This window comes from Brassica napus, chromosome A10 (genome assembly GCF_020379485.1).
Source record: "Brassica napus cultivar Da-Ae chromosome A10, Da-Ae, whole genome shotgun sequence".
NCBI lineage: Eukaryota > Viridiplantae > Streptophyta > Magnoliopsida > Brassicales > Brassicaceae > Brassica > Brassica napus.
The window spans coordinates 13,911,522-13,937,980 of NC_063443.1; the positions used below are offsets into that span (position 1 = coordinate 13,911,522).

At 35.6% G+C, this 26,459-nt stretch overlaps 5 protein-coding genes across 6 annotated transcripts; 1 reads left to right on the forward strand and 4 right to left on the reverse strand.

The window, feature by feature from the left end:
* Positions 1 to 1,843: 1,843 nt before the first annotated feature.
* On the reverse strand, positions 1,844 to 8,549 carry LOC106370459 (protein DETOXIFICATION 52). Its single transcript, XM_048743121.1, has one exon. The coding sequence runs from the start codon at positions 4,418 to 4,420 to the stop codon at positions 2,894 to 2,896; it is 1,527 nt and encodes a 508-aa protein (XP_048599078.1). The 5' UTR covers positions 4,421 to 8,549; the 3' UTR covers positions 1,844 to 2,893.
* Positions 8,550 to 8,749: 200 nt separating this feature from the next.
* On the reverse strand, positions 8,750 to 14,755 carry LOC106371793 (dolichyl-diphosphooligosaccharide--protein glycosyltransferase subunit STT3A). 2 transcript variants are annotated; one of them, XM_048743128.1, is made up of 24 exons: positions 14,519 to 14,755; positions 14,111 to 14,173; positions 13,947 to 14,002; positions 13,795 to 13,866; positions 13,601 to 13,706; positions 13,468 to 13,518; positions 13,118 to 13,213; positions 12,912 to 12,971; positions 12,717 to 12,830; positions 12,204 to 12,290; positions 11,732 to 11,835; positions 11,469 to 11,564; positions 11,175 to 11,295; positions 11,001 to 11,081; positions 10,795 to 10,923; positions 10,461 to 10,700; positions 10,200 to 10,343; positions 9,908 to 10,094; positions 9,729 to 9,826; positions 9,537 to 9,616; positions 9,371 to 9,458; positions 9,191 to 9,280; positions 8,943 to 9,030; positions 8,750 to 8,896 (listed from the first exon to the last, which is right to left on the reverse strand). In XM_048743128.1, the coding sequence occupies exons 1-23, from the start codon at positions 14,645 to 14,647 to the stop codon at positions 8,977 to 8,979; spliced, it is 2,346 nt and encodes a 781-aa protein (XP_048599085.1). In that variant the 5' UTR covers positions 14,648 to 14,755; the 3' UTR covers positions 8,750 to 8,896; positions 8,943 to 8,976. The 2 variants fall into 2 exon arrangements, with proteins under 2 accessions (XP_048599085.1, XP_048599086.1); XM_048743129.1 differs by having other exon boundaries at positions 8,936 to 9,030.
* A 437-nt stretch (positions 14,756 to 15,192) lies between these two features.
* On the reverse strand, positions 15,193 to 17,273 carry LOC106371794 (protein phosphatase 1 regulatory inhibitor subunit PPP1R7 homolog). The gene is made up of 6 exons (XM_013811897.3): positions 16,945 to 17,273; positions 16,640 to 16,870; positions 16,398 to 16,544; positions 16,178 to 16,320; positions 15,983 to 16,097; positions 15,193 to 15,609 (listed from the first exon to the last, which is right to left on the reverse strand). Exons 1-6 carry the CDS (start codon positions 17,212 to 17,214, stop codon positions 15,529 to 15,531), a joined length of 987 nt encoding a protein of 328 aa, XP_013667351.2. The 5' UTR covers positions 17,215 to 17,273; the 3' UTR covers positions 15,193 to 15,528.
* Positions 17,274 to 17,576: 303 nt separating this feature from the next.
* On the reverse strand, positions 17,577 to 20,494 carry LOC106371795 (probable glycosyltransferase At3g07620). Its single transcript, XM_013811898.3, has 5 exons — positions 20,319 to 20,494; positions 19,498 to 20,182; positions 19,284 to 19,414; positions 18,786 to 19,134; positions 17,577 to 18,399 (listed from the first exon to the last, which is right to left on the reverse strand). The coding sequence occupies exons 2-5, from the start codon at positions 20,107 to 20,109 to the stop codon at positions 17,731 to 17,733; spliced, it is 1,761 nt and encodes a 586-aa protein (XP_013667352.2). The 5' UTR covers positions 20,110 to 20,182; positions 20,319 to 20,494; the 3' UTR covers positions 17,577 to 17,730.
* Positions 20,495 to 23,644: 3,150 nt separating this feature from the next.
* On the forward strand, positions 23,645 to 26,319 carry LOC106370461 (transcription repressor OFP8). The gene has a single exon (XM_048743130.1). It carries the CDS (start codon positions 25,260 to 25,262, stop codon positions 25,902 to 25,904), a length of 645 nt encoding a protein of 214 aa, XP_048599087.1. The 5' UTR covers positions 23,645 to 25,259; the 3' UTR covers positions 25,905 to 26,319.
* The last annotated feature ends 140 nt before the right edge of the window (positions 26,320 to 26,459 follow it).

A 26,459-nucleotide genomic window follows, 5' to 3' on the forward strand; every position in this document is an offset into this window, starting at 1 on the left:
AAAAAAATGGATTCATTAACACGTAGGAAAACTAGTTTTTTCAAATAACTATTTTTAACACAAAAAACCAAAAACAAGTTTTCATGGGTTTTTGACTATTTACGTTGGCTTTTGAGTTTTTATTTATTTATATTTTTTTCTCTATATTAACCCATTAATATAGGAGTTTTCAAAAAAAGTGTTTCATAAAAAACCCCATTAATATAGAAAAAGAACAATTTTACTGTTAAGCATCAATTATATATCTACGCTAATTGAAACTAATATTAAATATAATAAAATTAGTATATTGTGAATGATATTCTACCTAATAAAAATTGATTTTTCTTATAACAAATTGATCTTCATAAATTTTTTTGCTTTACTATACTGAAATACATGATAACTCATTTACAATTTTAAACTTAGTAATAACTAAATTTAATAATAAAAGTTAACTATTAAAATAATACGTAAATATTACTGTTAATTAATTTTTGTATTATTTAGAAAATTATTTTTCATCATTTTACTATTTGATGTTTATAAACTATAAGACTTTATGACCAAAATAATACTTTGTAGATAACATTTTAAAAAAAAAACTTGTCAATAAAATAAAACTAATAATTAAAACTAGTTTTATGTAAAGTTAAGTCAAGTTTAAAAAATAATAGACAACTTCTTAAATTAAATAAATTACTAATCAAAACTTTAAAAAAGGATAAATATACAGAAAATTAAAATTTTTTTAAAAAACTTAAAAACCAAAAAACCAGAATCTAAAATCAACATTCGTGTTTTTGAAAAAACTAAAATCGTCTGCAAAAACAAAAACCAAAAACTAAAAGGTAAAATCTAAAAACCAAAAACCAAAAACCAAAATCTAAAAACTAGCAAAACAATCATCACCTTAGTTTCAATCTCATCGGTTTAATAATTGGAAACTAAATTGGAAGATGACTCAGATTAGATATATTTAAACATTTCTTTATTTTAATTAGTTTCAGATGTAAACAAAAATGATTATAATTATCTAACTATTACAAAATATATGATTTTTCCTTATATTGTTTTTTTGTAAAACAGTAACAGTTTTCTAACTTTTTGTAAGATTATTTATTTCTTATAATTTCCACTTTTTTTTTAAATAGTGCTATTTCACTCTAGTTTCTCAATAAAATTATCACTATTCCAGTAAAAACTTAAGAAGTTAAATACGTCGCTGTGGACTATATTCTCTTCCGTTGTTTGCATAGCTGCCACCATCCGAAAACATTTATATATTGCAAGGATAAAGCTGGTGATGAGTCCACTGAGAGGTGCAGATTTAAATTCTAATGTACAAAACCGAAAAGTTTTATACACAATTAAACTAAGGTGTCAATTTTATTCTATCAATTGATGTTGTCTTTCAGTGCCCGTGACTCACTCTTATTTCCTTTCTTGTTGGCTTCTGGTATGACAATACTCTTCTCGTGAACTGTGGTTTCCATCAATGCTTGTTTATTTATTTATATTTTATTTACAAATTCTACAAAGAACATGATGAGTTGGTCTTGTGTTGCTCAAAAAAAAGAAGAAAAAAAAGTTGGTCTTGTAACCATGAAACTCAAATAGTATTCAAAATAATAGACATATGACTGTCCATCTGAGGTGAACTATAAATTATTTAAGTAAAATCGACCTTATGTCCTTACAAAAAATTAGCATAATTATTGTGTCAAAAAGTCATTTTAAAATATATAAATAAAATTCATGACGGAGTTTGAGAGGAAGATGGGCAAAATTTACTCCAAAATTTAAATGATATAATTAAATGTCAAATTTTCATGAATAAGTTCAGGTTATAGAGAGAGAGAGATTAAAAAAGAAGATTGTGAAATAGTGTTATAACATTGTCGCTTCAATCCCACTGGAGGAGCTTCAATAGATCTATTGGACAATTGGAGGTTTGCAAGTTAGTTTTAACATCTCCAAATGGGAACCTCATTGCCTCTGCAATCGCAGAAAGTACTTTACATATTCAGCACCATCAGTCTTACATGTCTGCGAATGGTCCGGGTTGGCTGGAGTCTCGCATTAGAAGTGAAGCTATGGCGGTTGTCTGATGCTCGCTATCATGTATCTCAGACCTCTGAGCAGGAAGATGTCTTTCTCCTTTCCTCCTTTTGAGTTTTATCTTGTTTCATGGCGCCTACTGGTGTCTTTGGGTTATTTGCATTTTATTTGGGCTCGAGTACTCTGGTTTGTTCTAATATCAACCGCTTGGTTGATTTTCCTTTGAGGAATTTATTCAATGACAAAAAAAAAAAAGTGTTATAACATTGTGAGATTGAAAAAAAGATGGCAAAATGTCTGCATGCATATTTTAATATGGATGGATAATTGAAATCCATTTAGGGGCATTAGCAAGAAGGAAAGATATAGAGACCCATAGACATAAGCAGTTGGAGCGTTACACAATTTATTTGCATCTAGTATCCTTTATCAAAAATCATTTGGTGATTTAATAGTTTAAATATTTTATGTGTACTATTGTTTTAAAAGATTTATTAGAAAAGTTCTCAAATACTTGATTAGTGAGCTAAAAGAACAACAGTAAATTTTTACAATGTATACTTTGAAAAAGTAACACACATATAATATAAACAAAATTAAAATACAAAGCGACACACATATATAATAAGAGTTGTTCGAGTTTTGAATTTTTATTCGGGTTTTATTAACTAGCCGGTTACACATATTTTTTTTCTTCTAAAATAGCATACAATACAAGTAAATATGGCAAAGTTACATGGGATGATAAATATGAATAGATTTAAAAGTTCTCAAAAACACACACCCCAAATGGAACCGATCATTCCAAGTAAAAAAAAAAAAGAATAAAATAACCCAAAGCATTCGATTAGTGCTAGTCAGCAGCGACCGTGACAACGTAAACGAATGGTTCCGTAAGGTCATCACCGTTACCTTGCGCTGAAATCACCACATCGACGCCTTCACTGCACGTTAGCTTTCTAGCTCTCTTGGCTTCTCCCTCCCAATCTGTAGTAGCCACAACATAAAGCATCATAGCAGCACAACATATCTGAGCCGCGAAAAGACCTATCCAAAGCCCACAAAATCCATATGAGGCCCAAAACGTTAGCCCGACCGCTACGGGCGTCCCAACGAGGTAAAACGCTCCTAGGTTTATGTTGGCCGCTTTCGACGGCCGTGCGGTGCCTCTAACCACACCGCAACCTACTGTTTGCGGGCAGTTCCCGAGCTCGCAGAGCCCGAGAATAGGCAGCGCCGCTGCTGTTAACTTGATGATGTCCATGTCGTTTGTGAAGATCATTCCCCATACGTCGCTTACTCCCCAAGCAAACGCTGACGCAGTCATACCCATTACTCCGGCAAAGGAAACGGCTATGATGGCTGATAACCTAGCCGTTTTGGGGCGGTTTGATCCTAGTTCGTTACCTACGCGAGTGGACACAGCGAACCCTAGGGACGATGGGAAAATGTAAAGCAACGACGTCGTTTGGATGAGAATACCCATTGCTGCAACTGGCGTTTTAGGGTTTACGAGTAAACCACAAAGAACGGTCATTATCTCGTACCACCACCACTCTAAGCATACCCCCACGCAGCTAGGTATCGCGAGACTGATCAGTGGGGCCCAGTCTTTGAAACATTCTGAGCTGGGGCGTGTCCACGTTGGCTCGTGTAAGCCTTTGACCCAAACGTGGACCACGAGGAACACAACAACGAAGAGATTTGAAGCGGCTGCAGCCATTGAAACACCGACGAAACCTAACCCGAAGTATGAGACGAGGAGAAAGTTGATGGGTATGTGGAAGATGGTGCCGGCTAGGGTTGCGATCGTTAACGGGCTTGTGATACCTTGTGCTCTAAGGTATATACGAAGAGGATGAAGAAAAGAGTTGGTGAGCAAGTCAGGAATAGAGCAAAGAATATACGTTTGAGCCAACGATGAGATACTTGGATCTTGATGGAGAGAGATCATGATCTTTCCCAAGTTGAGCCATAAGGTGACGATCACAAGCGAACTTGTGAGCAAGAACAGCACGGTTCTTTGAAGAGTTAGTGAGAGGAGTTTTGGCTTGCCCGCTCCAAAGGCTTGAGAGCAAAGTGGGTCCATGCCAAGTGCAAGGCCTGCGAGAACTGAGTATCCAGTGATGTTGGCGAAGGCAATAGCCAAGGAGCCACCAGCGAGCTCTAGTTCACCGATATGGCCGAGGAAGAGCATGGAGATGGCCGAGCGAGCGTAGAGGATGAGCGCGGCCAGGATAGTGGGAAAGGCTAAGGAGAAGAGAGACTTTGCCTCAGCTTTAAGCTCAGAGATTGGTGGGAAAATTTTGGTAGGGTTTTGCTTTTCTAGGTCTATCTTCGATAGAAGATTTGTTTGACTGGTGATGTTGGTGGTTTCCATTATACTCTTTGGAATGAAACACAATGACAGATTTTAGAATATTAGTAGATAAGATTATTTGCCGATGTCGAAAGCATAGCTTATCCGGTTATATATACACACACACTAGTATACCTAATGGCTAATGACTGTCACGTTGTCAGTGACAGAAGGTAAGATATCTAATATGATCTTGGGTTTTATTGTAGTCCATATAAAAGTCAAATAAATATTTTAAAGGATTGACTTTGGATTTATTTTTAAAGTATCTATAGCATGTCTAGGAAACAAAAAGTTTATCAAAGAAATAAAATGGGCACATTTGTCTGTAATTCAGCTAAACAATTAAGTTTTAGTTTATCTTTTAAAAGTGAAAAAGCTTTAGAGAGAGACACATATTTCATAAGAGCAATTTCATTGGTAGATATTTTATAGATATATACTAAAATAAAAATATATAAGAAAAGAAAGAAATTAAAGATAAGATTTTATCAAGTGAGATATATATAGACTGTAAATGGTAAACCTAAGGAATGGAATCAAATGAATAGAATATAGTAGAAAAATATAATATATTCATTCCATTTATTCTTTATCAAAATTTCAATGGAATATTTTGCTTTATATATATAATTTTTGTAATATATGGAATGATCATTCTACTCCATTTGAGTATTCCATATAATTCTATTCCAAAAATGGGTACCAGCTGCAGCCATAAGATCATTAGAACCTCTCTTACAAATGTTTATCTATAAATAATCTTTTTTTTTCTTACTAAAATTTAATGAGAATGTGTTATATATGAGATAAATTCAAAGTTATTTTTTGTGCATTTCCTTTTCAAATCTTCGTCTTATCTACGGTTCTCGAATGCTTTAATTTATTTGTTTCAGATGACAAAATTTATTAATATCTTTCACCACAAAAAAAAAAAATCTAGAGTAATTTTTACTAGTGCATATTAAATTAAATTAAAGTTAAACTGAAATGTTTATATATATATCATCTTAAAAGGTGGATATTTTAAACTAGATGATATATGTGATTAAATGATCATGAATCTTAAATTACCCTTTTGTCATTTCAAAGATATACTTAATTATAATTTAGTGTAGATGAATCCTTTTGTGACACATAGAAAATTAGGGCATGATGTATTATCAAACTTAGGTTTATTTCTTTGCCCCTTAGAATAGTTCTAAAGGTGTTTGGGTTCGATCCTGCATGTAAACATTCGAAGAAATTAACGGATCCGACTACTTTCAAATTACCCTGAAACGCTATAATATTGCTACCACACTACATGGCGTGGGGAGCACTTTGCATATCATATGAGTGCTGGCCTAACGAATCAAACTTACCGTAGCTAACTCCAAGATCCTTAATCATACTTCGAGTACTTATCCTCATCACCTCAAGAATATGTACTCCTTAATTATAGGGAAAACACTCGCGTTTTAGACTTTTTCACACTTTATCTTATTCACATATTTCATGAACATTATAATCAATGTCACTAACTTGTCATCGTTGAAAATAAATCATAAATCATTAAGAACCCAGATGAGAATATTCAACTTTATATCAACGACTCTTGAAAGTTATTTACCAATCAATTGGTACAAACGACAATTAAAAAAATTGCGGTAGTTAAGTGAAACCTCCCTTAACTCGTTCTACCATAAAATAGCCACACCTGGCTAAGTACGTCGTGGGGTTTGTTCTTTTTTGGCTTCGGACCAAGTCTGGTACACAAAATTCTAACTTACGCATCAGAATCACATCATCACTTCGAGGCTTAACGTGTTTGTTTCTCATTTGCATGAAGATTTCTCCAACAGTGAACGAACCCATAAACGCCAAACAGTGTTGTCGATTACATTGTTTGAAATACTTAATAATAGTACTAGCCTGTATTTAATTACTTATAAAGTCAAATTAACAAAGTAATTTATTTCTCTAAATTGAAAAACGAAAGAGTAAGCTTTTTAATACAAATTATATATAGTTTCAACATGCAAGCACAAATTTTGCTTCTCAAACTATACAAGTGAATATATTTATGTTTGAATACGTAGTTTAGTACAAAAAGAAAAATAACAAAACGAAAACAAGACATAGTCACATAGGTATCGTTAATCTATTAGGATATAGTCATCTAGATATATGTTTATAGATATATACGTGTATCCTAATGTGATACGTCTTCTCATCAGTTTCTGAATTCATGATATGTTCATGCCATTTTTCCTAGGAAAAAAAGAAATAAAAAGATTATATTCATCTTTCTATTTGTTCTCCTCTTCATGAGATACCATTTGGAAGAACGAAAACAACAGAACTTCTAGAGTAAATAACCCACTTTAGAGACAGATGAAAGATATTAGGAGTTTTGCTATCAACGACAAGTCGACAACTACTACGTAATATATTTTGTTATCAACGAAGAGCCGTTGTGAGCTTTTTGTTTCTTCGAGTCACTGTTACTTGTTATATAGATTTGAATTTGTCTCAATAAAACCTGTCATTCTATAGAGTGTCACTTGATATTTTCTTTGTCCTCGAACAGCCGTACATGTATGTGTATATTATACGAGCAAACTAAAAAAAACAATTACATATTTTTACGATCATTGATGATGCATTGCCGCTGTCCCAAGATAGCTGTTGACAAAAGTTAAAAATAGATGTTGACATTTTTGGGTTCTATCTGCAAAGGTTAGACTTTTATAGTGGCTGCATATATTTGAATTTTTATATATTTGTTAGTCTTAGATTTCCTCTCTGTTTTAGAAAATATGTTATATTCGTACTTGCTAGTTTTTAAAACCATGATGATGTACCTTTGTTTAATGCATCCCTAGTTATATTAAATAACTCTTTTTGAAAAAGAGTTATTTTAAATAACTTGAATACAATATTACAGTTTTGGGGTAAAAGGGTATGTAAAATTGCACTGAAATGTGAAATTAAATGACAACTTTTCGGGGGTAAAATGTTAAGATGTGAAATGATAATCTTCTTACAATTAAAAAGTTAAATCTAAAACAATACTTATTTTGAAATCGAAAGAGTATATATATATATATATATATATTTATAGTATTTCCATTTTATATAAACAAAAGTAGCTTCCAAAACATATGCTATAGAAAAATGCCCAAGAGGTACAATTATTAGTTGGTAGCTAATCATAATGTTAACATGTTTTATTTTTGAAGATTAGCCTTTACTTGGTGAAAAACAAAAGCTAAAATATTTAATATAGCATTTCAATGCTAGCTATATATTGGCGGCATGCACTATATAGGCTTTAAGCATTTTAATAAATTTTAACCGACGTAAAAAAAGTTTGTGTGTTCAGTTCATGCTTTTTCTCTCAAAGAGACGTGCTTTTCCATTGGAACCATGTCCATCCCCCTATAACGCTGAAGCATGCTGTTTTACAGGTCACGTACCTACGCTTCTATAGTTGTTAATTTAATTTTCTTCCCCATCTTGTGAAATCAAGATCTAAAAATAGATACTATAGTACTAGTAAAAAAAAAAAATTGTGTTTAATTATTCAAGCAATAATACTAAACGGATCATAATACAAAACCAACGGGTACCTAGTGTTAATTCTGATAACCATTTCATGTTATGGACAGGTTTTTCGAAGTAAAAGTAAAATACAAATGTTTTTTTTCTTCAAAAAACAATTAGTTGACCACTTTTTCGTCAACCCATATAAAATTATGCCAAGTTTTGACATTTTGTCAGTAATAGAAAAAAAGAGGATAATGCGACCCTATCGTGTGCCAGTTATGAGCAAAACAGATAAAGTATGTATAGACTCTATATGTATTCCACCAACCAATACTACATTTCACATTTCAAATTATAAAATATGACAACTGGATCAGATTGGTTAACCGATACTATCCCACATCTAAGTACAAATCGCAAGCGCAAAGACGTTGGTACAAGTCATGTGGAGAGTAAAAGTCAGGATGGCACATCGAGATAGATATTAAGAATAAGAGCCCAGGTGTTTGAGATATATGGTGCTCACCACAACTCGGGGGGCCATGCACGAAGAACAAAATCCATGCAGCTTCAAATGTTTTTATTGTCAGATATTTATAACACGTTAAATGATAATGAAGAGGCTTCACGTAAAAGATCTTTGCGTTGTTTGTGTGGTATATATATATGTTTCTTTGATAGATATGTAGATCGATGTCTTCCTAATGAAAATCTAGTCTCGAGTGTTTTAACTTTGAAGTCTAGTTGAGAATTTGGATCTTTGCGTAAATATGTAGATCACATCAATAATTCTTTAAATGAATATTTAAGAAGTCAATCTGAAGCTATTTTTGAGTTTTTATTTTGTTGGATTGGGATTCGATCTGGCCACCTGAATTTGTAAATCTCCACAATAAACATAAAACTCCCAAGTCTACAAAAGTTTTACGAATCCTAACATCAGAAACTTGACTGCGTCTGCAACAACTTCCTCTGAGGATAAAAGAGTGACCTAATAAGAGTTAACATATAACTCACCATCCAACATTAAAAATTTCTAGGGGTTTCTAGATCCACGGATTCTTCTTCGCTGCTTTCGAGTCCAATCCAGAGCTTGTTTTCTGGAAACAAAACAAAAGCCTTAAATTTAACAAATGTAGTCTCAAAAAAAATAAAAAAATAAAAAATGAAGTCTCAGTATCATTAGTCGTGACACATTCTCTTAGCTTCCAGATTCATATATATCGACATCTATAATAAGTATGTCCCAGAGTTGCTTACCAGTTTCAGTTTCTTTGCTCTACCACGAATCCTGTTCTTCTGAGGTTTCAGCTTGTATATACGAACCATCCAATGGTGACTCGTGAAAACCTGACATGACAAAACCCAATCACATTTACAAGAATCTAATTGGAATCAATGTGCCACGGGCTTGTTTGTGGTAAAGAATTTAAAGCTCACCTCTTCGAAATGTGTGAGCTTGAAATTTTTCTTCCCGATCTCCGTCCGCCTGACCCGATCATAACCTTTGCCATCCGTCTCTACAAACCTGAAGCGAAAAAGAAAAACAGAAAAACTGAGCCTTGGTAACAGAGTTCAAGCTTATACTTACAGGAAAGCTTCGTACCTGTAGTAAGATAGCTTGTACATAAGGCAGTTCAACATTGTTGGCGTGGCCTCAGAATCAATCCGGTAATTGCCATCTCTCTTTGCAAAGAAATTAATAGGTAGCCAGGTTCAGATTCAAAGTCTTCAAACATTTTGAGCCATTACAACTTGTAGTTAAAACGGAATGACAAAAGAAAAAAAATAAAAGTACCAGATAATCAGCTTCCTTTATATGAGGAAAGACGCCGCCTCCAATACGAACCATCCACAGAAACTTGTTAATATCATCACTTGGGTAGCCAATAAGACCTGAGAATTGATTGTCTCATCAGAAGATACACTTCAGAGATAAAACACATGATAACAATGTCACGAGCCAAAAAAGCATACCACCAAAGACGACAAGAACGTATTTCACATCCAAGGAGTTGAAGATTTCCCACGCCGCCTTTTCTGGAGATGACATTGCAGTGCCAACAGTTGCAATGTGAGTATTGTTCCAGGTGTTGTTGTCAACAATAACAGTTCTGTTAGCCATAGCTGTCGTCTGATAACCATAGTCCCACCATGATGCCACCTACATGATTTTGTTTTCGCACACCAAACTCAGGCGACTTCATATATCAAAGACAGCTTATACCTTTAACAAAGCAAGCTTACTAGGATCTAAATACTGACTTACTTTGTCATCCACGTCAGTATTATGGCTTAACCATGCGTAAGACTCTCTAAAATCATCAAAGACGTGTAGGCCATCACGCGATTGAGATGTCAAAACTATTGATGGAGCTGAGTATGCTTCTGCAGCTGCCCAAACACAATGAATCTACAAAAAAAAAAAGAGAAACGTATGCATTTGAAAGTCTTATCATTTGTACTTTGTCGTCTCAACTAACTATAGAAGATGAGATTAAAACTAACAACTAGAAGAAAGTCTGCATACCACATAGAAAGCACCCAACATTATAAGGAGAAGAAGCGCAACTATAGAGGCTTCAAGAGGCAAAACAAGAGCCCTTTTCTTCGCAATCTTGGACTTAACAGAAGGTTTGTCAGCAGGTTCTCTCTCTTTCTTCTTGCCTTTCTTTGACGACCGTTCTTTTGCAACTTCTTCACCCTTGTCAGTCTTGCCAGAAGATGAATCATCTTTTGGGGCATTGTTAGTAGAAGTGTTGTCCTCTGCCTAACAGTCGAAACACAAACCATTTTGTGAACAGAACTTGGGTAGGACAGATGATTCATCAGAGCGAATAAAGTAGAGAGAGAAGCATACTAACATCATCTTTGGAATTAGCCGATCGACCTAACTGGTATTTGATGGAAGCCGTGAAAACATCAAAAGCTTGAGAGAGCGCAATTCCAGACATGATGCATGCTGCTGGAGCAAGCACAAGCATAAGACGAACCTAACAAATCAAGGAAGACAGGTGAATAACTCCGGCAAGGGAAAGATGAAATTGTAATTCGTAGACAGGCAACTCACCATAACTCCGGAGAAGTATACGGACATCACAATATACAGGACCACGAAAGAGCTCGCATCAGATAGAGGCGAAAAGCACGCCTACCAAGAAAAGAGAAAAGAATCAACACTAACTCTACTGATACAGTCATTTTCTTCCGTACAAAATCTAACTATAATAAACGTTTAACGCACAATGATGCCAGCAGGGACCAAGAAAGCCAAAACATTGATGTCCATGAAATAGGACGGCCAAGTTGGAGGTTGATGCTCACTGACACTTGCAATAATTGGAATATACTTGCTTGCATAAGTTCTGTTACATGATAGATAAATAAACCAAGAAAGAAAAAGGGAGGGTCAGATATGCTGCAGGCAAAATAAGAATCATAGAGCAGAATTCCTGAACCGTGGACAATGGCATACTCGAAATTTGCCAATAAATTTGATCGCTAGGAGAAATAAAGATTGAAAACTAGAACCACTCACGGATCAAGTAGACTCAAACTCCTACCACTCCATCCTCCTGTTGGACTTGAAGCTACCAGTGCCACAAGAACTGCCACAACTATGAGACACACAACCCTGCAAATATAATGGAGCAAAGAAACTTTTTATCCCATGACACATAATCCAGGAAATATAGAGGTTATTCCATCTGTACTACAGTTAGATCAAATGCAGATATACTCCTCTTATCAGGGTGTGGTAATCGTAGACATGTCAAAGAATAACAGTATAAGCAAGCTTACAGGCCGATGGACACAACAAGTGTCACAGCAACTTTGAACATTTTGGGAGAAAGAATGCCTTTGATATAGTATACGAGTGCTACTACGTGGATGATGATGAAAACCTGCATAAGTTACAGGCAAAATAATTTAAAAAGTAGAAGTAATTTAAGAGAAAAGGTAGTATAATATACAGTCAATTGCACAAACATAAAGCTTAAATCCAACATATCCATCCCAATAAACTGTACTTCGTACAGTTAGTTGTATGGTGTTCAGCAATGAAAATATCTCACAAGACAAACTTGAAATTTCAAAGAGGCCTCAAATTTCTAGGCTAGGAAAATCGACAGCATATATAATCTCGCATCCAGAAAACTAAGCACCGAGAGTACTGATCCTTGGTTGGTTTAAAACTCAAATTTAGAAAGAGTAAACTAAACATTAAAATAAGAGGCGTGCGTGAAAAATAGGGCATGGAAAAAGAACTCACCAAAAATGAGGCAAAATGTTCAGATGTCAAAACCGCATTGAAGCCAACAACAGGTACCAAGGCAGCTAACAGCGTACCCAGCACAACCTGCATACATAATTGGTGTCAATAGCTTTCAGAATAGTCTCATTCCAGTTAATATTCAGTATCTTATATACAGCCACTTCAACGTAGAGACAACTAATTTCTCAATAACACGAATTAAAGTTATCCACATTTCTGAAAACTATATGAATCCTTACGGAGGTTCCTATACTAGCCACAAGCGGACAGTTCAAGACACCTTAAAGGCTTAAAAGCAGTTGTGTTTATTATATATTTTAATCATTTTATCAGTTTAATTTGTTGTGCACCTATAAAAAAAGTTTTGAAATAACAAATAGCTAGAGTCCAATGCTGGAAAGTAAAAAATAGCATGCATGACTCTTACTTGTACATTCAAACTTTTCAAGGAAACACACAGAGAAAGGCTTGTTATAATATTTTTATCTGTTACTAGAAGGAGGAACATACCAAAGGAGCATAGGCAATGTACAGTCGAGGAGAGTATCGGCCAGTTACAATGCACAGAAGCACATGCATTGGTATCAGATTGATAATGAAGGTGTAACCTCCCCAAGAACATACCTAAATGATGAAGGTAAAAAAAGATGTGAAAGTTGAGCAGAGAATAGTAAAGAGTAAAATGGGGAGTTATCCAAGTCGTACCATGTAGAAGTATGCAATGGCATTCAGTGTAGCATAAAACAGGGAACCTGTATTTAGTGTCTGCATAAAGTCAACCAAAAAAAATAATTTTAGGAACTGTTGAATAAGAAATCGAAATTTACAAGAGAATGCTTGGTGTTAGTTGTTAAATGGGTTTAGGGTGAAAAATCAAAACAAACTCTACATGCATTGGAGAAAACCCTAACCTTTATGTAAAGATAGAAAGTGAAGATCAAAGCAAATATAGCAACAGCTTCATTGTCGTAGCTTCCAGCAACAGATCGGGATATATATGAGGGAACCTGCAAATATAATTATTTAGTTAAAAAAACTAACATTACAAAGAATCGCATCTATATACGTTTGTTGCAGATTCCACTAAACGATGCACCAAGCACAAACCTATTAAAATTCATAGGCATGACCTTCTTGAACAAATTTGTTAGATTCTTTTAAGAATTCACAGCCATAATGTTTAAGGGAACTTAATGTGTTAATGTTCAGACTCTTCCGAGACATCAATTGAATAAAATTTAACGTATGTTGAATAAATTACCATGGCCAAAAGAGCAGCAGCTGCTAGTCCTGCACCGGAGCCCTTAACTTCCTGTTAAAAGACAAAATAGGTGATGTTGAATCAAATGGTTCTGGAATATAATAAAAACAAAAATATTAGACAAAAGACAAACCTTGGTCAAAAGGTAAGTCGCCCAGGATGCGAAAGCTGAAAATACAGGTGCAGTGAAGACACAAACAGTCTCTACTGACAGAGGAATGTTTATTGCATTCAAGGCCCTGAGGCAGATGGATAATATCAAAATTATAAACAGATATACATGTGTGTGTGTCAAATAATTGCTGATTTCGGTGAAACTACACTCACCACCAGATGGTTCCAGCAGTCAATGTTAAACCAGGGTAAACAGTTCCTCCAATAACACGGCCAAGAGGATACCTATAAAAAAAAAGGAAAGAAGATGAGTATAATGCTACTGAAGATAGACCAAGAGTCTAGCTTTCTGGTCCTGGAATTACCAGGTCCGATCATCAAACCAATTCCAGAACTCGTATATTCCATTCTTCGATAAGAACTGAAACAAACAACAAATAAAAAAAGGACCGGAACCTGATAAATTAATAGGAGAGCTTCTCACAAAGCACAAACTAATTTTTTTGGAAAAAAGAAAAGAGAGGGGAACCTGAGTGACTCTGTAATTGAAGTAAGGATCAAATTCATGAATCACACTTTCATACTTTATCACCTGAAAATAAGTCAATGAACGTTACCAACAAAGAAAAATCAAACACTGAATAACTACAAGATTGCTAAATTCAAATAAGAATTAGTCTCATCCCAAGCATTCTCTCAATTCAAAGCTAAATCTCGAAAGCTGAAGCATTTAATATCTCCACTGGGGTAGCTATCAAGGAACAACATTTGCAGCTTCACTAGACAAAGAGTAAGGGAGAGAAGAAGCTACACCGATCAATCGCAGCATTATAATGAGATCGGATCGAGAATAGTCGGATCTAAAGTAGTTCAATCGGATCTAGAGTTGAGCATTTGAAATAAACAAAAGGAGAAGAGAGAGGGTGAGTGAACTCACAGAGAAGAGTCGGATCGAGAAAGCGAGGACACCAATGAGGAGGAGGATCAGAGCTGAGAGAACGGTCCCGAAAGCATTCCTCATCGCAGACGACGACGTTCCGGGAGGTGGACTCTCTAGAGTCGCCATTTTTCTTACGCTGGGAATGTGAGCTCTCCGGCTCTAGAGAGAGACGACTTTGAAGGAGGAGGAGGACGAAGACTCGGGAAGGGTTTTTCGAAGCAATCTCACTCGCAGGAATTACAGCTTTGCGGTAACTAGTAAACTACTGGCGCGCCTTCGTGGATTTTACACTTGTCAACTTTTTATTCGCTACATTCATCTAAAGCTCCCTGTTTTTTTTCTAATCGCGTGATGTAAAGTTAAAAATCAAACCATACCAAACCGTACTTGACTTTGCAGACCGGTACAAAATTAGAATTCGAATCAAATCGGTTTAGTCTGGAAAGTACTGTATTTTGGGAAGTGTGTGATAAGTGATAACTGTTATCTATACTATCTTTCCATGGTTATTTAGGTATACGTACATATGAAACGTTAAGAAAGATAGCTCTTCTACAAAATGTGATTAAAAATGTATCAAGATTCAAGACCTATGAATGATCGTTTTCTTTTCCAGGAATTTGTTCTGGTTAATCAACTTCACAGTATTGATGAAAGAACAGAGTTGACAATAATAACCAAAAGGCAGTAAAATCTCAACATAGCAACTTTTCAGTGCTTAACAATCACACACGAAACCAAAAAACAAGATAGTGTCAGGTGAAACAAAGACAACCTCAGCCTTGCAAACATACCAAACACTGCTTGCAAGGGAACACGAGAGTCCTTTTGACAAAATATCGATAAAGACAACGATTTGACTTGCTCCTTTGCACTTCTTTATGATAAACAGCCGACCACATATATATTTCGAGATATCACCTGATTTCTTAGATTCAATGCCCATGCTCTGCAATTTTTTAAACTAATGAGGAAGCAGCCTCTCATAAAACGAGGAATATCTATCTTCAAGCAAATAAGTTAGAATCTATTTGCTCCACATTTGGGAAGATTTGTCTCAGCACAGCAACGTAATCAGCAGACTTGGCCTGACAAGAGATAAGACAATACACAATTAATAATACTTTTTAACTAGACATCGCTACATGGATAGATCCAAAGTGAAATGATAACTTCTACAATTTCCCAGCCAGAAAAATTATAATCTAAACAAGATATTGGTTCTCAACCAAATAAATTAATAAACGGATGCAGAGGTCTACAACCATGTTGCGATGCTCATCTTATGTTCCTTGATGCATACATTAAATGATTTATCTATATTACGATGCACACTGAACAAGACAAGCAATGGGATCACTAAATTGACATGCCATATCAAAAAGCAAAACGAAGATATGAAATCCTACGATGATGCATGACCAGAGACTGAAAGACCTCGATGCACGGTTAAAAACTTACACAAGGGTTATTTTCAAGGTAGATAGTGGTGAGTTTCTCCTTTGAGCCTGTAACAGCTTCTGTGATAGCTTCAAGTGATTCTATCTGGTTGTCATTAAGCCATAAATCTTCCAACCTATAAAATTAATGTCAAGTCAAGATGGAGAACAACAAAACACAAAAAAATAGGTCTAAGGCAATAGAAATTTTAAGTACTTTGTGAGGGTCTGAATATCATCAACGGATGTGAGCTTGTTGTTCGAGACGTCCAATACCCGCAGGTTAACCAAAGCACTCAAGCCTTCCATTTTCGAGATACCATTATGGCTCAAATATAACTCTTCAAGAGCTACACAGTCCTGAGAACATATTTTTTCAACACATCAGAAGAATAAAATGTTAATGAGTATCTGCAGAAAGGTAAAACAATGCACACCTCAAATCCTTTCATAGAAGTCAATCGATTACTCTGCAAGCTAATCTTTTTAATACATGTGAGCCCACACAGGTTCACAACTTTGATACGGTTTCTTCCAAGCCACAGTTCATCTAATTTAGTGAAGTTCTCCATATTCTCCATCACCTGAAACACCAAGACTCTCAATTTTTCATTGCTGAATCCTTATAAAGCGATTAGAAAACACCAAATGAGGTGGAACAGAACAGAACAAAACAAACCCGTAATCTATTAGAACCGAGTTCAAGAATCTGCAAGTCGTGCAAGTGTTCAATCTCCATAATCTTGTTAACTTCGTTCTTAGACACGTAGAGCTCCTTGAGCGTGCTAGAGGCCTTTGATAACCCTTGCAGCGAAGTGATCTCATTGAAAGATACGTCGAAAACCAAAAGCTTTGAGAATATGGCAGTATCTGGAACCTTTGCTAGCTTGTTGTCTCTGAGAATCAGCTCCTGCATCAATCGTAGGGTGTCACGGATTGTAAATGCCGATTCATTTCAACACGATTAGAGAGTGGAGAGATCACCTCGAGATCGGATAAGGCGTCCCAGCGAGACAAAGGCTCGACGGCGGAATCGTCGATTAGGTTCTGGCGAAGAGAAAGCTTCTTGAGCGCAGAGAGCTGAGCGATCCTCGAGTCTAATTCTGATAAACGGTTCGCCGTAAGGTCCAGCTCAATTAGAGTCGGTGGTAACTCGATCGCATCGAGAGTGTGGAGCTGGCAGCTAGTGAGATCGAGAACATTGTCCGAATCGTCGATCTCCATTGATGGTTGCTCTTCCTTTTCACTGCTCATGGCTTTTTGGTTCAGCCTCCCAACGACGACGACGACGAGCTTTGTGGGAGAAACTGGTCTAAACGATTTGCTCTTACACCGAAACGTCGACGTTTTATTTTGGGCCGAAAGCCCATAGACAGCTCGACTTTTATTTTGGGCCGAAAGCCCATAGACAGGCGCTGGATAAGCAGGCCCATGAGCTTATGCGTGTTTGTTTCCCTTCGAATCAAAATCAAGTTAAGCCGAACTCAAAAGCTAAAGTTCACACCAACGGAGACTAAAACATACACCTCCTGTAAGTTACCAAGTTGTAAGTTGTAACCATTTTGTTAACATAGAGACACACATGATACATCTTCAAACCAAAAGAGACTGAAACATACACGTTGTAACCATTTTATTAGCATAGAAACATACATCTTGTAATACAATCAATATTTACAAAGGTAGAGAGTCAGCATTGTAGCTATTCCTACTCACACAACAGACTTAGACAAGTACATAAGAACACTAACACATCACCATATACGCATATCATCTACGTTTTACTTGGAACACTCTGTTATACCAAATAGAATGCAACACCATATGAAACAGATCATATCTCTCCGGTTTAGCATGCCACAGAAAATGCCTTTGCGCCTTCCTCACCGCCATTTGCATCTTTACGTACTTCTCTTCCGGTATAGACATCAAAATTTCTTTCAACCTCGGGATGTCTTTCTCCGCAACAATGACCGAGAAGGCACTCCAATCAAGAACCTCAAAGAAAGGCGGCACAAAGTTGTCTGATATAATCACAGGGACACACTCGTAGAAAATAGACTCAACCACCCTCGGGCTGTTCACCTCGTACCCTTTAGGACAAAGGCAGTACTTGCTGCTTTTCATCTGGTCTATGTAGTTCATCTTGCTCGCCACCCCGAGTGGCATTCGACCGTAGATTCTCATGTCCGGGTCTTTGTCTTTCCAGTGCTGTAGTAGAATGGTGCGCAAGTAACCGTGCATGCTTCCGGCGTAGAAAGCAAGGATCCGCCTCTGAGAGGGAGGTTTTCCACCTAAATCACGAAGCGGGTTTTTGGCTGCTCGGACATATGTTTCAGGGAGTGAGATGTCTCTTCCAATCTTGAAGCCTGCGGTTACGTCTGCATTGCATAGAGCTTTAATGCAATGCTCCATGTGGTGCCTCGTCTCATATGGTGCCTGGTTAGTGAAGGCAAATTCAACATGGTGAATATTTAGGCCTAGTAATTGGTTAGTTCGGTTTTCAAAAATAAAATTACTAAAATACCAGTTTAAACAAAAATTTCAAACCGAACTAACCAAAATCCGAGCCGAAATAACCGAGCATACCCAAAATTTTGCGAATTTTATTCAATTTAAACAAAAAATTTAACCGATTTTGAAACCGAACTAACCAAAAACCGAACCAAATTTTATTCCAGTTCACTTCGAAGAGATTTGGACCGACCCGAACTAACCGGATTCCGACCCCAAACTAACCGAAGAAACTGAACCCGCATTTCAATATAATTACTCAATGGCGAAATAACTAGTTCAATCATAGAAGAACTGAAGGAGGTGCATACCCAATCATGACAGGCGACAAGAAAATGATCAGCTCCACCGGTTCTGTTGAAGAAAGGGTACTTGGAACTGATGTGCTCAGTGTATTCCTTAAGAAACTGGCGTAAGTTGGTTCGGTTGTGAGAGTTACGCACGTACAGAGTGTATTCTAGCATCCGTGCACTAAATGGCATATAGTACAAGTGAGCTCTTCTTGGGTCCTTTACAGTGTAACGCTTGTTTCCTTCCATCAACTTCATGAACCATCCCTCTGATGCATACAATCCCTTGAGTATTGGAGTATGGAAAATGGGACGGCTTCCTTCCTTATATACATAAACTTTGAGTAGCCGTTCCATAAGTTCGTAACTCCTGAGGTATATAACTGAATCGAATATGTCAAGATTACCTTTTATAGGAAAACACTACCAAAAATTCAGATTTATGAACCAAACAGATCATATTATTTCATCTATATAGGACTAACGACATTAAGAGAACTCATAAACGTATACCATTACCTCTTAAACATGGAAACATTACGGAATATTGGAGGGTAGAGTTCTCGATCAATTGTTACAAGAGGAGCATTCTCTATCTCCTTTCTTGCAGCCAGCATCTCCTCATCTCTCCTAGAAGACCAACGCGGTCGCTACATTGGAAGAAGCAGTATTTTCTCAAGTACATGATAATTAAAAGTTCCATAGGGTATACAAAGAAACTAGAAGGACGTACCATTGCGCGTGAGGATCTACGGTGCCTTGTTAAAATCCGATTCATCTCATCTATTGGGGTCACAGTTTTTGGTGGAAGATCACACCGCATCTTCTTCTTCTTCTTACTCACTTTCTTAGTAACAATCAAGGAACTATTTTCCAAAACAGGAGCAGCTATGGCGGAGCCTCCAGAGTTCTTCTGACTTTGCAAAGACACATTTTGCATCACAATTTTCTCTGAAGGAAAAAGATTGTCACTTGCATTGCTTCCAGCCACTTCTTTGACGATGACACTATCATTCACATCTTCAAAGCTCTCAAAATCAACAATGTCAACAAACCCTTCATCATCCTCTGTCTCATTCCGTAGACCAGAGCCATTAGTCTCCAACAACCCTGTAGGAGCCGCAGAGACGTTAACCGCAAGTGTGTTCCTGAGAAGACCGTTTTGCGATGGAGTCAGCAACGCATTGTGCTCGTTGGGCAGTTTGAGTCTTCTGCCATCAGGCAACAGATATCTTCCGTATGAAAGTAGCAGCAAGATATGAGTAAGAGCCAGAATCGCAACCAGAACAGCCCATGTCGGCTTTCCACTTCGGGAAAGTTTTCGGAGCTCAGATCTAATCTCCATGAGAGGAGGAATTCACACAGATTCTAAACCGACAAAACAGTCAAGTTCGTGTCTTTAACTTCAGAAACTTATCCTACCGACACAATCAAGAAAAAAGGGTCGTTGGTCAAGTCACTGTTAACTGAAACTTTTTTAAGTTGCGTGCGAATTGGTAATACAATATATCTTTTGTCGGGAAGTTACTAAAAAGGGAAAGAAACTCAACAAACCTTGAAGTAGAAAGGATAATGGAGTCGAAGAGAAAGGAAGAAGCCTACGATCCAAGTGAAGTGGCTGTATTTGATCTTCTTCTCTTTGACGACCTTTGACTCGAGGATTTAAAACGGAGGCTTCCGGTGACGACAAAAGGACAAACACACAAGTTGGCCAAGAAACAGCCCGAACCAAATCAAACCATACAATTCTAATAACTGGACTCGAACAATTAAATAAGACCAAACCGAAATTTATTGAACTGAAAAACAAACAAAATTCGGGTTGTACCGAACCAAATCGATTCCACTACCAAAACAATTTAAACCAGTCGGTTTGTTCTCTTAAAATGAACCAACCTGTCGGTTTAAAATTGACTCAGTTTGGAGCAGATAGATGTTCTCTGGAAGAAAGGGGTATACTGGTGCTAATGTCAAAATGGCCATATTTAATACTGGGATAAGAGCTGATCATCCCCATTTCCGTAACATCAAGGTACCACTATTTAGAGAAAGTGATGATAACACACCACAGTGATTTCAGATAGGACTAGTGTTTGAAGGTTTCGCTTCTGGAACGAACATAGCTAGGTTTCCTGCTGGTAGCTCTGAGAGTGGCGCTACACAGAATCTACTACAGACTGGGTCCTCGAAGGTAATGAGACACCACTTCACTCTGCTTCTTATTGTGCCGTCCATTTTCTTTTGGTGATAATGCTACTCTGTTTACAGGAAGACCCTGCTGTTCTTGGGCTTCTGGAGATAGGGTGATGGCAGAGTTGGTGTTTATGGTGGTGACTCAAATTGCCTGGACAGTAGCCACATGGTCACCAACTGCTGTTGGCTCCTGAAGAAAATGCTAGATTTTGACCATTTCAAATACCAAAGACCTTGTACTTTTCTCGAAATTTTCGAAGAGATATTCACCCAGTAGCCACAGATGAGAACCAGCTGCCTTCTCGAAGAAGTGATGTGAATTTTTCAACATACTCTTCTGTGATCGGAAAGGAGCTAATCTGTCAGAGTGACTCCAGATTTGAAGTATGGGAGGACTAAAGGGTAATAACTTACACGTCAGAGGAAGGAACCGTAGGTTGCCCGGCTATCTTGGCATTGATTTAAGTCGAGGCTTGAATAATACAGTGGAGAATACAAGACCTGCACGCTGGAGATCAGCTAAGGATGAAGATGAGCTTAGTTCTTCCAGGAGTAAGTATCTGGGAGGCCTTTTCAATAGGGACGACTGACGAGGTAATTCATGTTATCTTCTTGTTTTTTTCTAATCAATTTTGGAGGGATTAAGAAGTATAATACTTTGCTCTCAATTCACAGATTGACATGTCATTTCTTGTTGCTACTCGCTGGATAGTACCTGCTGGTGTTGCAGCCAGTGATAACATTGCCAGCTTTTTTCAGTATCTCTCCAAGTCTGCTTTAACTTTTTATTGCATGATAACATAGGATTCTTGTTTCCCAAGTATGGTCTCAAACTTTGCCGGCTTTCAATTTGACTTGATGGCTTGTGATGTAGGAGCTATAGTGCTGCTAAGCATATGGGAGAATCAGGCAAAAGAGGCGTAGGCGGAGAAGGGCATCTGGGTCTAATCGATCAGCCTAACATATAGCCGTGCCTGGGTCCATTAAATTTTTGCCTGCGTAGCCCATTTGACTTTTTGGTAGCTTTTTACTGCTATTTACAGTCACAGAATGTAGTTTCACTTTTACAATTCTACAGCTGGCAATTTTGTTATAGGAAATCATTTTCGAAAAACTTTATCTAGGCAACTAATGACCATTAAAACACTAAAAATGAAAAATGATCTTACTAATGACCATTAAAATAACACTAAGAATGGAAAAAGTATTTGTTACTTATTAATTCTTTCTAAATTTGATAAGAAATGTTTTTTTTTTATAATTTCTTAAAATGAGAAGAATAAGAAAGAACTATGGATAAAAGAAATTCCATGATGTAAATTTTAAGAAATGAAGAAGAATTTACTGTTTACATTCATTACTTTGGTCATTATAATTTATTTATAAAACCCTGATAAAAATAGAAAATTACGTCCGAAGGACTTAAAAACTTTTAGATTGAATGAACTATCTTCCTAATTTGAAATGCATCCTACATACGTTATTAGTATTACTATAGAACTCTAGAATAGTATGGATTTGAAATTCAAATAGTGGCCTGGAACCATGCTTAGCTCAATATAGGACGTGACGAGGCTGATATGGTCCCCTACCGGCCAGGCGGCCACCACACACGAAACTTACTTTTAGGTAAAAAGGGAAATTAGACTGAGCCAATACGCATTCACTTCCCAAACATCAGGCCATTTTCCTGCATTAAAGAGAATTCAGTGTCCTTAAAATTGCATTAAAGAAGTCAGCTCTAAAAGCTAAATTAAATCGTACTGTTTTCTTTTCTTTTTATTCTTCAACATGAACAAAACAAATTCTTGTTAGAATAAATTCTTTTTGTCAGAGGGTTTTCTTAAATTTATAAATAGGAGTTTACAGAAAAAAAAAGAACCAATTCGAACCCGAGAAGAGAGGAAGGGAGACTTGATTTAACAGAGGGAGATGCGAGATGAGAAACTGTTTGACAAAAAAAAAATTTGGGAAAATTGTTTTTTTAGAGCAAAAAAATGGTAACTATGTCCCTTTATACTAATCTATACTACTTTATGTCCCATTAGATTAATTTTTTTTTCAAAATGGCAGTAATGTCCTTAAAATTGTAATTTTTTATTCCTTTTTCGTTTTTTTTTTGTTCCTTTTTCGTTTTTTTATTTTTTTTTGAAAAAAATCGATTTTTTTTTTCAAAATATAAAAGTGAATATTCCCAAATATTTTGTTTCCATATTTTTAGGAACTGATTTCTTATCCGTAGAATACAACTAATATGTAGAAATCGGTTTCTACAGTTTTTTAGAATTATAGTAATGTTTAGATTTTGATTTCTACATGTTTTAGATTTATAGTAAATCTGTAGAAGTCAGTTTCTACGTGTTTTAGATTTATATTAATGTGTAGATTTTGATTTCTAAAGATTTTAGAATGATAGGTTAAGCGCGGAATGTGTATTCTAAATATTTTTAGAATACTCCTATTTACGTAGATCATGTATTCTAAACATTGTAGATTCAATGAAAAAAGTGGATTTCGTTTTCTACTTCGTAGAATGTCATTTCTACTTTATTTATAACATAATATGAAATTTATAATTTTAACTTTTTTTATAACTGGAAAAAATATCACTAAGTTCATATAGGTATTTTATCAAAAGTTACTATTTTTCCAAATTCTTTTTGTTTGTAAAACTATTTATTAAATTTATTTTCAAAAATATTAAAGGGTGTTATAGGAAAATATGACATAAAATATAAATTAGTCTAAAGGGACATAGTTACTATTTTTTTGCTCTAAAAAAACAGTTTTCCCAAAAAAAATTTACCAAAAACATTCAAAATTAAATTGTTTGAAAGTTCCTTAATCAATGGAAGTGTTAAGATAATACCCCTGAAGTTCATATTTGGAAGATTCGAAGTGGCAGCTAAACTGGTGTTGGAGCAAAAGTTCTTAAACAATGTGGTTCAACCCCCAAAGACTAACATTCATTTGTTTAAATTGTTATATGGTACCAATAGTATCTTCATGCATCGATATAAAATGGAAACATGCAAATCGTTACATTTTTCAATCCATACTCCAATGAATGACAGCAGCAAAATGCACAAGGAAAGTTTAGGAGATCATGTGAATGTTTGATGTTGTTTGCAACGAAACATAGCTACAACATTTTGGTTGTACAAATATTAGTAACGTCTCAATCCACAGAAATATTAATAAATATAGCAAAGAATTGTATTGTCTATATATCTAATTTGTTGTAGTGATGTTTGAATGTTTTCGATTTCATTTAATTAGTTAAAGCAAGGTGCATAACAGCCTAGAGACCCAAAGACATAGCGAATAGAAGGAATGTTAGGCACTTTTTTGTGAAAATAAATATTGCTAGCGACTTTTGGTTTATTGGTAAATGTTTCTACTTTTTGTTTTAAAAGTCAAATTTCTTTATTTTTTTTTAAATAGCAACATCTAACTTGCTCAACATACTTTGACTTTTAGTGATCGTCGTGCACCACCTTTCTGCATAATTTTCATTTTCAATCATTTAATTCGAATTTCATTACCTTTTTGAATAAAACGATCACACTCAAGCTAGATTCAATAACCGATGCATGAACTCTGGTGAGGAAGGCTCAATTGGAAATGTCAAAAAATTTGTATTTTTGATACTTTAACGTATGAATGGTTATTGTGTTCGCTTCATTTTTTTTAACATACACAAAAATCATAAAATGTATTGTAATGAACTATATTAAAAAATAATGAAATGATTAAAAATACAAAATAACAATACTCAAATTGAAAGTAATTAAAGAGAACTTTATCTTGTTACATACTACAAAAACTTTTAAAATGACTGATTGTAAGGATTTCGAAAAGCTAAACAGAACTGACTTCTACAAGATGACAAACATTACAAAACACAATTTATGTCAAAATTTTCAAAACTAAAAACATTTTTATATAAGTTTTAAAAACGAGAAGTCCTCGAGTGTATATACGCAAAATAAAAACAAAAAGAAAAGAGCAAGAAGGAAATTCCAACGGTATGTTTTTGGTGTCAGCTATTCCAATAGTTTAAGTTAAAGACGACAAAGAAAAGACAAAAGAAATTTCAGAATGTAGTAAACGTAAAAAGTTGTAATCATTAAATTATCATTAATATTACGAAATATACAAACCAAAACAAGAAATAAAAAATAACAGAGAATTTATTATATCTCCTTCCCTCAAAAGTCTTTATATTATGACACTCCTCCTTTAATACATCTTGTTCAATAGTCATTTTCTCTATCTCTCTCTACATCGATATTCTCTAACATGGAGAAAAGAATGAGGCTCAGGGTTCCAAGAATAGTCCGGTCATCTCTAAGCTCTTGCCGACCACGAGACCTACACGACGTGGTCGACACTTCTGCTGTTGCTAGCCAAACAACATCTTCCGACAGATTCTTCCTTACCGAACCTAAAGCCAAGACTCCACGCGTGGACCGTCACAAACCTAAGCCTAACACGTTCTCTGCGTTCCCACCAAACCCTTTCTACGAAGGAAGCCGTTCGTTCAGAGACTCAAAGAAGAACATCAAGACAAGGAGGAAGCAAAGATCATCTCAGTTCGGTTCTGATTCTCTCATCGCCTCTCGTTTTAAGTCAAGTGGGTCGTGGTGCTGGTCTTGCAGCGAGGACGAAGAAGAAGAGAGTGATGATAGAGATACACTCTTTTCTTCTAGAAGCTTCTCCTCGGAATCTTCCAAGGGAGAGAGTTTTGCGGTGGTGAAGAAGTCAGAGGATCCTTATGAGGATTTTAGGACGTCGATGGTGGAAATGATTGTTGAGAGACAGATATTTGCAGCGGCTGAGCTACAAAAGCTTCTTCAGTGTTTTCTTTCTTTAAACTCTCTTCAACACCACAGTGTCATTGTTCAAGTGTTTTTGGAAATTTATGCCACTTTGTTCTCTCCCTAATCTGCGTCTCTCTCATTTTAGAGTACTAAGTTCAACCTTAATCTCGCTTTAATTAGTGTTAATTTCAGTTAATCTTTTGTCTTATATCCTTTCTCTGTATTATTATTGTTATCATCAACCAAATTTGGTTAAAGCAGAATGAGATTGGACTTATAACTAACAACTAGATCTTGACCCGTGCCTCCACACGGGTATTTATTTTTAATTTTTGTAAATGTTTAAAAATTAAATACATACATTATTGTACTAATTAAATCAGAAGATGCTAATTAATTAAATATAACTGAGTTAGTTTTATTATTCTGAAAATTTTAAATCATATTGATCAATTTAATTTTTAATAAACCAATAAATTAATCTGACTATTTTATAGTTTTTTATGGATTGCAAAATTAACTTTTTGATTTTTTAATAAATGAATGATTGCATATCTTCTAAATTTATTAGGTAGCTAAATATTAGGCAATTTCTTAACAATTTTTTATGGAAGTTGCTATTTATAAGGTAGTGGCATAGGTATGTAATATTTGTGGAAAACTAAGGATTAAGATTTAT